The sequence below is a fragment of the Canis aureus genome, chromosome 18, assembly GCF_053574225.1.
Source record: "Canis aureus isolate CA01 chromosome 18, VMU_Caureus_v.1.0, whole genome shotgun sequence".
Lineage (NCBI taxonomy): Eukaryota > Metazoa > Chordata > Mammalia > Carnivora > Canidae > Canis > Canis aureus.
The window spans coordinates 47914455-47930723 of record NC_135628.1 but is presented as its reverse complement, the minus strand read 5'-3'; the positions used below and the strand labels follow the sequence as shown (position 1 = coordinate 47930723).

The 16269-nt window shown below is 36.8% G+C and overlaps 1 protein-coding gene across 3 annotated transcripts in view; it reads right to left on the bottom strand.

Annotated features, from left to right (window-relative positions):
- ELAPOR2 (endosome-lysosome associated apoptosis and autophagy regulator family member 2) overlaps window positions 1–16269 on the bottom strand; it is a 171613-nt gene that overhangs the window by 73507 nt on the left and 81837 nt on the right. For all 3 annotated transcript variants that reach the window (XM_077857148.1, XM_077857149.1, XM_077857147.1), the window contains exons 2-3: window positions 15906–16026; window positions 1653–1848 (exon numbers count right to left, since the gene is read on the bottom strand). In XM_077857148.1, the coding sequence (XP_077713274.1) occupies window positions 1653–1816 (164 nt within the window). In that variant the 5' untranslated portion in view covers window positions 1817–1848; window positions 15906–16026. The remainder of the gene's footprint in view (window positions 1–1652; window positions 1849–15905; window positions 16027–16269) is intronic.

The following is a 16269-nucleotide window of genomic DNA, read 5'->3' as shown; positions in this document are numbered from 1 at the left end:
TAAGAAATCAGATTCAAAGCACAGGAGGTATCATTTCACACACACAAACACAAACACACACACGAATGGTTAAAATAAAACAAGACTTGACAAAACAAACGTTGGTAAATATGGAGGATAACTAGAATTCAAATGTGCCACTGGAGTCTACAATGCTACAACCACTTTGGAAAATTCTATGACCCAACCAATTAAAAAGAATTAAAGCAAGATTAGATGAATGGAAAAAGGAAGGGAGGGGAAGAGAGAGATGATCACAGCAATATCAGACTGAAACTCACATTGAGAAAATTAGATGGGACAGTACATTAAAAAAGTTGTAATTATCATTAAACTTCTTTAATGAATAAACTATATATTCTAAGTAGAAGAAGAAGCCATATCAATATCTCCTGCCCACCTAAACAAAGATCTGAGGTACCATAACATCCTACAAGTACCTTACTCTAAAGAGCAATTTTGTTTTAAAAAATTAAATTATATTTTCAAAATATATACACATACTTTAATACATATGTATATACATGTATATATATGTATATGTGTACATACATACAAAGATACGCATATATAAATATATATATATACAGAGAGAGAGACAGGAATAATCTTATTAATGATATCTAATATCATAACCCTATATAATGAAATGATCATTATCAGGAGAATAAAAATGTCACTTGGCAGAGGGAAAAAGAGAGAACACTGGAAAGCAAGCAGGGTTGGGGAAGGTAAGAAGGAGAGAACACATCTTTTTAGCACAGCTAAGTAATTCCCTGGCATCCTTAGGTCCTGGTAAAAATGCTGAGCTCCTGAGAAGCTATTCTAGTCAGAAGGCAGCCAGTGGCCTGAAGTTTTATTTCTCCTATCCATGGCCATAAGGAAGGAAATGTTGCATGGTCAACATAAGAGAACAGGAAGGATTACAGCCCAAAGATAAAGATTCTGTGTCTTTTCAAAACAATTTAACATTCTACCAGTGTTGTCATAGGTGAAACTAATAATCCCCTAAAGAAAGGAAGAAATCACAGCACAAGTAATAAAGTCAGTTATATTGTAATAACTATGCATAGTGACAGAGGGCAACTCCAGTTCTGTGGTGAACATTTCATCACATATATAATTGTCAAATCACTATGTTGATGCCTAAAACTGCTACATTTTATGTCAACTATACTTCAATTCTAAATTTGTTTAAAAGGTAGAAATTAAGTGAAAGAGCTTTCCACTTTATGTATTTAACCTACTTTCTCTTACAGGAGATAATACAGTATCTAAATGAAGATTACACAATTCTTCCTTTCAGAGGAGAAGAAAAATAAATCTAAAATTATCCATTAAAAATTAGAGAAAGGTTTGTAGAAATACCACTGTCTTGAATATTATAGATATATTATCAGAAAACTGATTTGTTTTTCTGGTAGCTTTTCTGTATATGGCATCTATTATGTCCAAAGAGCAACTATTTTCATCTCATGAAAATTGAACTACATTATCTGTATGACCATCCAAAAAACAATATGATTCTTTGCAATTAGATTATCTATAATCCCAATCAGTACCAAGATTACCCCCAAAGTCTTTCTGGAAAAGAGCAACTATACCATTCTCAAGTACTAAGTCAAGATCCAAAGACTCCTTTGGATTCTTACTTGTTACAGCCATCTGGCCTGCTGTCAGAAGGGCCGACCACAGTGTCCATGAATGTCGCAACGTTGGAAAATCCAGCTGGCAATTCATCCCATTCATCAAATTTGATGCCACTGCCCAAGGAATAGGTCCCTTCGCCACACTTACTGCATACCTGGTTCTTCATTTCTAGATACTCTCCAGAAGCACAGGAGAAAGCTGGAAGGCAGAAGAATGTAGAACTCAATTGTCACTGTGCTCCTCCATCAATTTTGTCACCGGAATTATTTTTATAAAGCTCTGATCATGCCACACCCTAATTAAGGCTTTCTAAAGTTGACTTTATGACCACATGCACTTCATAATCTGGTCCCAACTATTTTCCCAGGCTCATCCCTTGCTTGCCCCATCCTCTCTCAACCCTAACAAAATTCTTATCATTCCCAAAATATTTCATCCTCTCTCTCCCTGCTGTGTTCTTCTTTCTCCAGAGATGTTAATCAATCCCTCTGTTCCACTTGCAAAACTCCCATTCCTAACCCCCAAATGACCCTCTTCATGAGACCTCCCTGCCCCCCTCCAGGCAGTCAGCTGGCCAGGTGAGCCTCCCTCTGTGCTCCTACTATACTCTTCTCATAGCCCCTGCTTTTTTTTTTTTTTAAGATTTTATTTATTCATGAGACACAGAGAGAGAGAGAGAGAGAGAGAGAGGGGCAGAGACACAGGCAGAGGGAGAAGCAGGCTCCATGCAGGGAGCCCGACGTGGGACTCTATCCCGGGTCCCCAGGATCACACCCTGGGCCGAAGGCGGCGCTAAACCGCTGAGCCACCAGGCTGCCCTCATAGCCCCTGCTTTAAAGCACACACTCACACAAACACACATACACACAATGAGGTGATATAAATTTTATATATATAAAAATATATTTTATGTGTGTGTATATAGATATAAATATATGTTTTTACATCTATATAAATAGATGTAAAATATATATAAATATATCTATTTATATAGATATAAAATCAATCAGTTGATGTAGACTTTGAGCCTCCAGAAAACAAGGATCGTTATTTTTGGGTTCATAATTCTATCTGACAAATACTGAGTCCAAATAAAAGGTTGATCTAGTGAGTGGGAACTAAATGTAAAGGGGTAATAGGAGGGTAGTGTTTCTCATGAAACAGCCAAATCAGTAACTCTACTTTTTCAATATTCATTACTCCGACCTAGTCATTTCTACAACCTATATCTTATTACTGATGTCAAGGTCTGTGCTAATTCTGAGAACTAACTGAAAACAGAGACAGCAGGCATGGGCAATGTGAATAGTTGACACAGTTAGAGAAAAGAAGGTAGTTCTATTGCTAAGTTATTAGTCATTCAACAAACACAAATCTATGTCCCCCAAGTGGTTGGCTCTGTGTTTAAAGTGCTATTAGTGACTCAAACACAGCAAAGGGCTTTGTAATCATTCAATCAGGATATGAGAGAAACAAGAACAAAATAAAACCTTCCAATTAATCGATAAAGAAAAACAAGTCTCCCAGTAGAGAGTAAAGTAGCAAAGCCTCACATTTAGATACATTCTTCTTTTACAATACATTTGAAAACTTAGGAAGAAATACAAATTACTTTTGAAAAACTAAAGAATTAGAGCTAAAACCCACAGTTGTCTACTTACTTATCCACTGAAAAATAATGTTTTTCTTCAGAAAAGCTTATTACAATGCTGACAATGAAATTGTGACTCTCAGATCAACATCCCAAAATTAAAAAAACATCAGAAAATAAGAAAAGGTTAGGCAAATAAATAGTATATGCTGGCTACAAGGTCAAACCTATCCTGGGACCAGGTTGTACCACTTCCTGTGGCCTTAAATGAGTTACTTTACCTCTCTGGGGTCCTCAGTTTCTATCTCTGAAAAATGAGATAATAATCATAGTACTGCTTCATATGGCTACACTAATTAAATAAAATATAGTATCAAGTGCTTAGCACAGTGCGTGGCATTTAATAAACACTCACTACATGCTATTATTATCACTACCAGCACTACCAGCAGAGAAATACAGAAATGGAAAAAATTTTATTTCACTTTCTATGGTTTATAGGTAAACTTCTAGTAAACTGACAACTACTATAATAAACCAAGCACCAACATTACATTAAATCAAAGGTCAGCAAACTCCAGTTTGCAGGCCAAATCCAGCCTGCCTGTTTTTGTAAATAAAGTTTTATTGAAACACAGTCACAACCATTCATTTACATATTGTGTATGGCGGCGTTTGTACCACAGTGGCAGAGAAGAGTTGTAGTAGAGAGTAAACCACCTGCTGAGCTGAAAATATTTACTTTCTGATAACATAATCCTTGAAGATACCTTAGTCTGTGTCCCAAACTGAACTTTTAATTAATAAGAAATAATATTTTATAAGTTGTTAGAAGGGACTCTAGAAGCTAAGAAGATTATGTTGTGTCATTTCAGAGTTTTCATTGCCTTGTTAAAATTATTGAGAATAGCCTCGAATCTTTCAGAGGTGTTTTCTTCTCTAAGACTAGAAGGAAAGCTGAGAGATAAGTTAACAGTGAATGTTTTGAGTATTTATTGCACAGTCAATTCTTTTCATTCATGGCAAAATCCAGAGTTAGGCTCCTGTGAGACTCCTGTCACAGTATCTTCAGCAATAGGTCAACACATAACCTTGTTTTATGTGTGGTTTAGTAAAAAACATCTTATTTAATATACACTGTTGACTCATTAATGTTGAAATTATGGCCAACAGCACTATAACTCATCCTTGAATTTAGCTTATTTAACCCATGTATTTTCTCTACAAAGTACATCACAGCTTCTTACACTTAGGAACACTAGCTAGCATTTTGCACATTTGAGGGGCCATTTTAGACAGCAAAATCGTCAATAAAAAGTATAAAAATGCAAAAAAAAAGTGGCATTGAATAGATTGTGAAGAGGACTCTTGTCTATACTATGAGAAATGAGGCAGTATGTGGCCTTGTTTTTCCTCAGCTGAGACCATGTGATCAGTTGACTCAAATTTTTAAAGCTCTGTATATGTCAGCAAATACTATGAAAGAATTACCCATATTGATGTGTGTGTGTGTGGGGGAGTGTCACAAATAAATTTTATAAAGTAGGTGAATTTGCAAATATGAAATCCATAAATAATAGGGAGTTTATAACAGACCTGTGAAGGAGAAAGATAGTATACCCATTTACCAGATGAGGAAAATGAGGTACAGTACATTTAAATAACCCAATTAGGAGGGTACCCTAGGGCAGAACTGATACTCAAATTTAGGTCTGATTCCAAAGCAGATGTCCCTAGAAAATTCAATGTAGGCCAAGCAAAAAGGTCATGGAATTCCAAATGAATCCGTTATTATATTTGACATCATTCTCCATTTCCTGTCTTGAATTGTTGAACAATATTCATTATTGTACATATTGAGCAATAACTATTCTCCACCCTCAGAAACCTTGTGGAATTTTTAATATATCATTCCTAAAACACACATTCATGAAATATTTTAGCAAGTTGCTAACTTCCATAAGTCTCAATGTCCTCATGTGTGAAAGGAAGATAGTAATAACATCTCAAAGAATTGCTGTGGGATTCAAAGCATGTAGCAGTATGCTTGCCAAAAAGTACTCAGTGTACATTAATGGTAATTATTAATAATACAATTCAGGGGCCTGGGACAATAAGAATTCTGCCACTGGCTTGACGACTTTGTATCTCCTCAAAATAATTATGTGATCAAAGATGACCAGCTTTCCCTTTTCTTATATCTTCCATCTTAGCCAGTCCACTTTCAACTTCAACACTGCTTTCTTGGCCTCTGGTTTTTTGTTGGATTATAAAAGTTTCTAAATCTTAGGCACGACACTGTTTTCATTCAGATTTCTTTAGAGTATAATATAGGATCCTTTCAACAAAATCAGGATCATAGACAGTTATTGTAAGTAGTTGCTTTAACTGTGGTAAATGTCAGTAGACTAGGTTACATTTGAACAATTAGTCACTTCTACAATAAATACGATTTTGCTTGAACAATCTCAAAATCCTAAAGTATCTGAATTGAATTAAAGTTAAGCAGACTCTAAAGCTCTGACATAAGAACAGAAAAACCTTATTTGCGTAAGGTCACACACTACTTAACAGTAGGCTCATTCTGGGATTTCACAATATTTTACCTAAGCACTCAGAGAAAGAGTGATGTTAAAAAATCCATCTTCTTTAAGTCTCAACTGTAACCAAGAGGTCATGTGCTAAACTGAGTGTTCTTTTTCTCAGCTTTATGCCTCTTTTCTGACCTCTATTTCTGCTACTCTGAGTCTGTAAAGGTTGAAATATATAGGTGTGAAGAATCAGATCTGGAAAAGAAGCATTTATATTCATCTGTCACCAAATGGCAAAAAGCTGCTGCAATTTACTTAACCCTGTATGCCTTCATTTGTTCCCATTCCAATGAGAATAATACTTCACTTCCCTCATTTGACTTCTATGGTCCCATAAGATACTAGAAACCACTCTGACAGTGAAAAGGACATGAAAATTCAAAGCATCACTATGATCATGCCATCACCCTGCACAATGTACTAAATAACTGCTACCGAATTAATCATTTCTATGCTGATTATCATCTATGATTTATGCCTAACAATAAAGAATATATATTTAATCTCTTCATCACAAGGACCTTTTAATTTTGCTTTGTCTTCCTCCAGAGACCTCATGCTTTGAAAGATGATAACTATCAATGACATTTATTTATTGTTCATCCATTTTTCTATTTAATTCAAGATTACTCATTATTGAAATTTGTTTTCTAAACAGTGAGCAGCAATAATAAATAATAATAAAGGAATTTTCAATTATTTTTAAATTTTAAGTAGGCTCCACACTGGGCCCAAACTCACGATGCTGAGGTCATGACCTGAACGAAAATCAAAAGTTTGATGCTTAACTGACTGAGTCAACTCAGGCATGCCAAGAATTTTCAATTTTTAATAAGATGCTGATGAATTAGCAGGCCTATACAATGTAAAGTCATTCAACCAATACTTCTTGAGTACCTAATATTTGGTTGGCAAACACTAGACACAAAAGGTATTTTGGAAACAATCCCTACTCTGATGGAGTTTCTATTCTAATCTAGTTTAGACTTATCTCCCTCAAAATAGATTCAAAATTTTTTTCACTAAGCTAAATTCACTGTAAAATCTATCTTATCTGTTAAGTTAATAGCTAAATAAAAAATAATTACACACATTTATGGGAATAAATAATTAAATCACTTCCAGAAACAAGACAAGTAAATATATGTTTTTCTTAAGTGTTCAGTTTCATCTAAATGAGATCAATAGAAGAAATTTTAAAAATAAGGTTAAAGCTGTAGACACTGTTATTATTGACTACACCAGAAGGATATTCTTGCAACCATTATTATTCACTGCCATTGAGGACAGTACAAACAGGTACATAATGTGTAGTTTATGGGTCTCAAAAATGATAAATTTTACCTTCATTAATCATTCAGCCCATCAATTATCGTTATCAAATAATTAAAACTTCAAGTGCCTGCCAGGTTTATTATTATAATTCTCAGAGAATACAAAAGAAAGTAGAAAATGGCATTGATGAGAAATCAAACACAATACTGAACCTAGCAAATCTCAACTCTTCTTTTTCCTCTCTCAGGGCTACTGATGAAGAGAACACTGGAACACTACCTTTTTAAGTTATTTGTGTAAGGTGAAATTCTTAAAAAAAAAGAAAAGAAAAGTTATTTTTATATCTCCTTTTACAAAAATGAAAGTGAGACAAGAGACATATAAACAAGTAGATTAAAACAAACCGGTTCTGGCTAATGTTCTCTAAGTCACTATTCTCTGAAAAGAGTATTTAGTGAAAGCACTGCCTCCACATCTCTGAAAATGAATTCTCACCTCTAACATCCTTTCCAGTAAATGGATCCTCCCACAACCCTGTCAGGTAGGACTATATGACTGTCCCTGAGCTTCTTCAAGGACTGATGGGCCAGAATATCCATCCCCCTCCCCCACCAAAAGAAAACCTACCAACTCCTGCAGGAAAACCAATCTGTGTAACAGGACAGATAACAACCCTCATTAAATTAGTTTCTAACTTTTGGGATGCCTGGGTGGCTCAGCAGTTGAGCATCTGCCCTTGGCTCAGGTCATGATCCCGGTGTCCTGGGATCGAGTTCCACATTGGGCTCCCCACTGCTTCTCCCTTTGCCTATGGCTCTGCCTCTCTCTGTGTCTCTCAAAAATAAATAAATAAAATATTTTTAAAAATTAAAAAAAAAAGTTTCTAACTTTTATAAGAAAGACCTAACTAAGATAGTTTTCATCCTGGAAAAAAAAATAACAAATGGATTTTTAGTGTGGCTTCCTGACCTAAGTGTCTGATGGGGAAAAAGACCAATTCCAGTCCATCGGGTACAAGATGACATAAGTTTTATAGAAAAAAATACAACAGCAAAGGTCAGAGGAAGGAAAATGTTCAGACTACTTGATGAGGTCATCAAAGGGGGCAGAACAATGCATTTGTGAAATCAGTTTTCTCAACTTCCAATTATGTCCTAACACTTTGATTCTTATCATTCTGAACTTTTCCTCTTCCGTAGAAGGTGTCCGTCACCCTCTACTCCCTCATAGTCTTGCTACCCTTGATTCTGCAGTTTTAAAAACGGAGTTCTCTCACCTCCTGATAAAATATGTTTTAGAGAACCTCCCTCAACCGTAGCTCCCACCAAACACCACACATGATGTCAAGCTTGATTTTTGAGCTGTTCTTTTCATAATCCTATTTGCTCAGGTCTTTTGCCTGCTACTGGTATTTTGCTAAGCCCATTAACTTCAACCCTTCCTGCTTGGAACTTGAGAATCAGCATACCAAACAAAGCCAACTAAAGACAAAATGTGCCTGTCCTTTTCCATATAGGATTAATTTTCACAAATCTGATCAGATCTCTGTGTTTCACCTATAGAATGAAATAGGGAAGTCAGTCTCTAATTTAGGACACCACAGGTAGGTATCTAATCCACAAACATTCTAGGGTTTTGGAGCTTTCTGAGGAGCCATGAGAAGGTTACAGCTTCTTCTCTACAGATGAATGAAAAAGGACTCTGTTCTAAATTAAGCATTTGTATAGTTCAAGGAAGTATCAATTTTTTAAATACACATGAAATGATGAAAGTATATTGTATGTATTAAGCACCAACAATACTCTAAGCACAGGGGAAAAAGCACTAACTAACCAACTTCTCATTGTGTTTGAGCATATAACTACAAGTGTGCCTAAATTCTTAAAGTTATTCTTTTACCTTTCAGAGAAATACACACAAATAAGAATGAAATCTACAAGATTATTAATCCATTAAAATTATCCACAAGGCAATATATCTGAGCCTTTTACATGTTTTTTTTTCAATCATTTGGTTATCCATATATTACCTTGCATCACATTTCAGACAAGAGATAAATGTTAGGTGAGCATGGATGTCTCAAGAAGAGGGACTAACACTTATTCAGTGCAAAGTGTAGTAAATTCCTAAGAGTCAAGACACCATTGGAGTCAAGAACATGAACTCAGGAGCTGGGCTGCCTGGGTTCAAATCCCCATTCTGCCAAGTACCTACTTCACAAGGCTATGGTGATGCCTAAATGAATGTGAGTGAATATGTATAATGTATTACAATTGTGCCTGGCATGTAGCAAATAAAGATTGGCTATTATAATTTTACATTATTATTATTACTATTAAATTATGTTAAAATTATGATCCCTGGCACTATTGGTTATATATAACTCATTTAACTCCCTCAGACACCCACGAATAGCTGTCTCCAATTCAAAGTCCTTGGTATGACACGCAGGAGCCTGTGAGATTTGCCAGAAACTCTGTCCCCTCTCATGCTCTCCAACAGCCAGCCATGCAGCTCTTACAAACCACCCAGGTAGACCCAGATTGCCTCCTCCAATCTTCACCTTTGTCCATGTTTCCTATGCCTCAAATGCCACTTTGCATCACTGAATTCTAGAACTTCTTTCAGGATTTGCTTCAGAGATCATCAGAGAATTAACATATATGGCCCATTAAATATGGCAACTTATTGACTCAATCCTCAGTATGGGATTTTTCACAGGAACCATTTTTCAGTAATAATTCTTTCTCAGTTAACAATTTTTCACATGAACCTGCCAAGGCTTAGATAATTTTTGAAGGTTATTCAGCCGAGAACAGATGACTCTGAACTTCAACTTAACATCTGCTTCACTGTGAGCCCTCTTCCTGCAAGCAGAAGTCATCTATCTCTCCCTTGGTAAGATCACCTCAGGTATTTCTCTTACATTCACTTTGCCCCTATGCTATAAGTAACTTATTTACTCATCTGCTCTTAGATTGAAAGGTCATGGAAAACAGAAATCTTTTGAAGTTTATTTTTGGAGCCCTATTGTCAAGAATATAGGAAATGATAGATGTTTGTTCAGTTAATGAATTAAAGCTCAATAAATAGCTGTGAATTAAATATTTTGCCCAAGACATGCAAGTTGGTTGCAGAGCTGAAATTTAATCTCAGGTGTATATCATCCCCCATGGGGGGTCGTTAACTAGACACCAACATAACAAGGCTGCAAATGAACTTTGTAGAGCAAAGAACTTACATGAAATTAGTTAAATCTAGTATAAGTTGCACCATATAAAAATTTACTAAATTAGTGGCAGCCTGGATGGTTCAGTCAGTTAAGCCACTGACTCCTGGTTTGGGCTCAGGTCATGATCTCAGGGTCATGAGATGGAGCCCCGCATCAGACTCTGTACTCAGTGAGTGGAGTCAGCTTGTCCCTCTCTCTCTGCTCCTCCCCCCACTCGTTCTCTCAATCTCTCTCTCAAATAAGTAAGTAAGTAAGTAAGTAAGTAAGTAAATAAATAAATAAATAAATAAATAAAATCTTTTTAAAAAATTACTAAATTAGGGCAGTCCTGGTGGCACAGCAGTTTAGCACTGCCTGCAGCCCAGGGTGTGATCCTGGAGACCCAGGATCAAGTCCCACATCAGGCTCCCTGAATGCAGCCTGCTTCTCCCTCTGCCTGTGTCTCTGCCTCTCTCTCTTTTTGTGTCTCTCATGAATAAATAAATAAAATCTTTAAAAAATAATAAATAAAAATAAAAATTACTAAATTAGCCAGGCACATGTGTTTACACCTGTGTTTTCCAAAACTTCTAACTGCAGAAATTAGCCTGTAGGGTTCAACTACACATTAGGTAAAAGAGGCCTGTAATCAATTAAACTTGGCAAACTTGAGTAAAACAGGATGCACTAAATGCACAGGAAATGTTCTGTAAATGTTTATTAGGTTTCTCAAAGACTTTAATATGAAAATGCTCACTGCATCCCTCCATGAGGCGATTCACCATTTTCCAGACTTACTCGTATTTACTGTAGAATACCCTGAAACACTCTTTTTTTTCTTTAACATGAAGTATTTCTTCAGGTTAGAATTCCATGGAACAGACTTCCAGCATGGTATGTGATTGGCACTTAGTGCTCTTGTACTCAGTGCGCCCATGTGCGCTTGCCACTGTACCAGTCACAACTTTTCACAGAACAGAAACAAACCAGGAACTGAATCCTGGGAAAAAGCCTACACTAGCAAGAGTTACAATGACAAGGAATGGATTTCTCAATCTCCCACTCAGAAAGTTAAAACTAACTCTTTCACCCTGAGAATCTTTCCTCTTTCTTTACATCTCAACTGAAATCAAAAGCTTTGACTCAAAATGTCATGAGTTATGCTGCTTATAAATATGTAATAATACAGATCTGAGAGAAATAAAGAAAAAGGAAAAAATTGATACTCAAGTTTTTTTTCTACTTTGCATATTAGCACATTTTGATCCAAGAAAACCAAATATTAGATCTTTGTACAAATACTAAAGTACAAGATTAAGAAGTACCCATAAGATTATGATCCATATGATGACAACATACTAAATAGAATGATAGCTATCTTCAATAGTCATCCCTAATTAGAAAAGTGTGTTATGGTTGAATTCAAAGTCACACAATGACTATAATATTTGAGGGAGTAAGCAATAGAAGATAATTCCCAAGAGGAAGAGATAGCTCATTATGTTTATTTCCCCCTCAGTACTCTAGATTTGCCTGAAAATATGTATGGAAATAAGTAGAGGAATTCTGTCCCCATTTGCAGTAGCCAGGCTTTTCTCTTTTCTTACTTTTTTAAAAAGATTTTATTTATTTATTTACTTATTTATTTGAGAGAGAGCAAGCAAGCAGGGCAGGAGCAGAGGAAGAGGGACAAGCAGACTCCACACACACCGAGCTCAGAGCCCCATGCGGGCCTGATTCCGGGACCCTGAGATCATGACCTGAGCTGAAATCACCCATCAGATGCTTAACCAACTGAGCCAGGTGCCCCCAGGCTTTTATTTCTAAGGTTTGGTTTGGTTTGGTCTGGTTTGAAACAAAAGGGCCTTTTCTCCAATGTGATAGCAATAGCCAGAAAGGAAGAGGGTAGGACAGAGGGGGGAGAGAGGGAAGGAGAAGGAGGAAGAGATGAGGGATGAGAAAGAAAATATCCTCCACCTAGGCAAGTATTCCAAAAAGACTACTGTTTTTGATGATCTAAGAAGGTCAAGGAGACGCCAAAGGGTCAAGGGAAGATTTTAGTGAAGTGATGCAATAGTGGAGAAGAGATAGAGTGGGGCAGGGGGGGATTATATCCCCTTGTTCTGGGAGAAGGCAAAGCGTGTTACAGTTTGGAAATGGCATGCTGTCTGCAAGCTGTGTCTAGTGATGGCAAGTCCTCAAATGATGGGGGATACCCACAAACTTAGGACTCTTGGCACCAGGGCTTTGGAGAAGCAGCAAAGATCTGGATATGAGGGCATATAAGTGGCCTGCTCTTAGAGCAGTGCTATCTAAGAGACTGAGGAGCTTTCCGCAGCAGAGGGGATAGCAGGACAATGGGGACCAGTGTCAGTTAATAACCAGAGGCCTCTCCGTCCTATTTCTGGAGCCCTAGAAGCTCCAGCTCACACACCACCCAGGGTTCTAGCACAACACGAACTTCATTAACTTCACTTAAAGAGAAGCCTAGCAGCCAGACTTAATATGATTTTTTAAAAATAAAGATTATATAATATAGCTTGCCCATCAATTTTTTTGAAAAAGTTACAACTGCTGCCTCAACAGTCCTATAAGCCTTTTCCTATGGAAAGGCCTATACTGCTTCCTTTTGATAAGGAAGAAAAAAAAATCTCCCCACTTCAATAGCTGAAGAGTCTACAGCAATTTCAACTGAATTGAAACTGGGTTTGACTTCATTTAGAGACATTGAGATATCGGAAAATTAAGTCCTACATAATCATTCCCCTAGATATTCTTCACTTACTTGAAGCTGCCACATGCCATAGTTTTATTTTCTTTTTCTTTGTGACCCAACTGCTGGACCATATCACTATGGCTTACTTAACTGCTGAGTCTAGCACCTATGGGCATCACTCACCATCCAAGGTCTTGGCATTGTTCAGGTGCCGTTTGCAAGAAGCATGCCATTCCTGAACCATGATTCTCATATCTTCTTTTGTCCTTGAAGCACAAGAGTTTCTACAATTTTCCCTTGAAGATATCCACCAACAGTGCTCTACATCTCTCACATGGGACCCTGCAAGTCCGCCATGCTGAAGTGGTGGTCTCAATCAGTAGGAAAGAGACAGGCTCTGGAATGAGACCTATCAGCCACATCCTGGTCTATGACCTGTGGTAAGGTACTTCGCTTCTTTAACTCTGAGTTTTCTCATCAATAAAAATGGAAACACTGATATCTATGTGAGAGGGTTGTTTAAGGATACAATGGGAGAATGATGTAAAGCACTAAACGCAGAGTTTAGCATACAATCAGTGCGAGAAATGACAGCTATTATTAGCAACAGAAAATCTAAGCCACTGAGGAAATACTCCGTTATTACCATAACTGCCTTCTGCAGTACTTTAATGACTAGAAATGTGATAAGCACCATGTGTAATGCTATGAATTAACTAAGCTTCTAAGTTATTTAGATATGTTATGGGTTTTGTGCATTTTAAAATAATTTATATTTGCATGCCTTTACCATAAGAAGAAAACGTCACATTTTAGAGGCCAGACCAACAGTTTCTAGGGCAGACATAATCATATTACACAGAAATCACTGAAAATTCAGATTTTGGACAAGATGCCAAGATAAAAAATGTCCCCAGCCACCACATAAGTATTATCATTTTTAAAGTAAGTAGTTACAATAACTAATAGTTATTTGATTATTAGTCAATGTTGTAGAAATGTTCCAGCTGCAGTACCAGATTCATAACATTATCTGTGGAAGACTATAATAAATAACATGCCAAAAAAAATTTCCCTGGCCATTTTCAAATAGAAATAATTCCTATTTAAGCATCAATCTACAACAGATTTTTAAATCGTTGGCCAATAAATATAATCAGTGGTACACCACTAAATGTTTAACAAATAGCTTTCAGGGGCAGAGAGGCACATGATTTGTAGCATTCACCAATTTCCATGGTGTAAAACACTCCACCCAAGCCTATTTCAAACTAATAATCAGCTTTCAAAGCCAATGTTAGCCAGCACCAGCATATCACCTAGATGAGGGTTAGTGTTCATAATGGCTAGATAGTCCACCCTGTCCCCACAAGGGAATTAGCCCACAAGTAAAAAGTAAATATAGATAATAAACGATACACAGATTTTCTAGAAAAGTAACTGAAACATTTTATAACAAGCTAACTCCATAGGTATTTTTAGACTGTTTGTGTTTTGTGCACAAATCCTCCCTTACTGAGAGCTAACACTCTTTCTGCACAGGGGGCCGAGGTCTTATTCTAATCTGACCCCACTATCCTCTTGAGTCTTACTAGACTGAACTCTTTACCTGGCTACAAGGGTCCCAGGTTCTCTCTGTATTTCTTTAGTATCATTTGCTAAAAATAAATGGTTTTCTCCACTACTTTTCCCCACGAGACTACTGCTGTCTTCCTGTCACCCTTTTATCAGTAAACACACAACCTATTTAATACTCCTCTGGCCAGTAAGAGACACAACTTCTATGAATGGGAAGGAATTAGTTGTCATTTAATAATATGCTTATCTACTTGCTTTTTTATTTGGAAACAGAAAAACTAAGCTTTTAGGAAGACCATTTGAGAGATAGCAGGAAAACCAAAAAACCTCTCTTTGTCTTATTTTCAGCTTTGAATTCCAATCTTCCCTGAGACTACTTCACTGCAGGAACCTATCACTCACCAAATGAAAAGATTTTTAAAAAACAGAGTTTACCAATGAAAACAAATTTAATAACCATTTCTCTCTTAATTCCTACTGTTGCACTTCCAACCTGTTTAATTGCTATGACAAGCTCCTGAATGTAATACTTATCAATTCTACCATCTAAACCATTTCTCTGTAGGTTATACTAAAACGACAAATTACACGATTTCTTCGGCTTCAAAAAAGAAACCCGTTGCTAAATGGCGAAGTTTTGTGCATGGATGTTCATGAAGATAGCACAACAATGTGAATGTATGTAATGCTGCAGAACTGTACAGTCAAAAATGGCTGAGATGGTAAAATTTTATGTTATTTATATTTTCCCAAAGTTTTTTAAAACTTTTTTTTAAATGTAAAGAAAAAGGATGCTTGGGTGGCTCAGCAGTTGAGTGTCTGCCTTCAGCCCAGGGCGTAATCCCAGGATCCAGGATCCAGTCCCACATAGGGCTCCCCGCAGGGAGCCTACTTCTCCCTCTGCCTGTGTCTCTGCCTCTTTCTCTCTGTGTCTCTCATGAATAAATAAATAAAATCTTTTTTAAAAAATCAAAAATAAAATGTAAAGAAAAAGACTCCATTGAAGAGAGATTGCCACTCTGCTCTCCAGAGTTTCAATTACGACAGTAAATCAGATTTTAAACAGAATTTTTAAAAATAAATACATAAATGCAGCATCCTTTAATACTGCCTGTGTCTCATTTCAGACTTCAGGTGTAAGGGCACTGAGCGTTAAGAAGCTTTTGCTCTGCTAGACATCAATGCTCTATGTGTATTTTTCCCAAAGTCTCTTATATTTATTTTAATTAACTTCCTGGGCTGAAGGGCTATAGTGCAATCAAGAAAAGGAATGGTCGAAAAGTCAAAACATACTGCATTCTTTGCCTCTCACTGGGTCAGGCAGTCCAGAGCAGTCCACAGCAGAATTCGGAATGGCAACTCTCCACCTGGAGCCACTGCTGTCACATTCTGTGTATTCAAAGTGGTAATCTTTCTGCAAACAATCACAAAAACAAGCCTTGGTTAGAGCCAGTTTTAATGGGACAACTGCTTTCTGAATCACCCCCAACTTGTGTGCAAGCCTGATTCCAAACTCCTCTCTGCTTGACTCTCTTATTCTTTCCCTATTCCATTCACACCAAGCAGGGCTTTGGGTTTTTTGTTTTTTTGTTTTTATCAAAAATGATCAGTAGGCAGTGAGGATATGATGAGGGACAGTCGATGCTCTCAAGCTGTG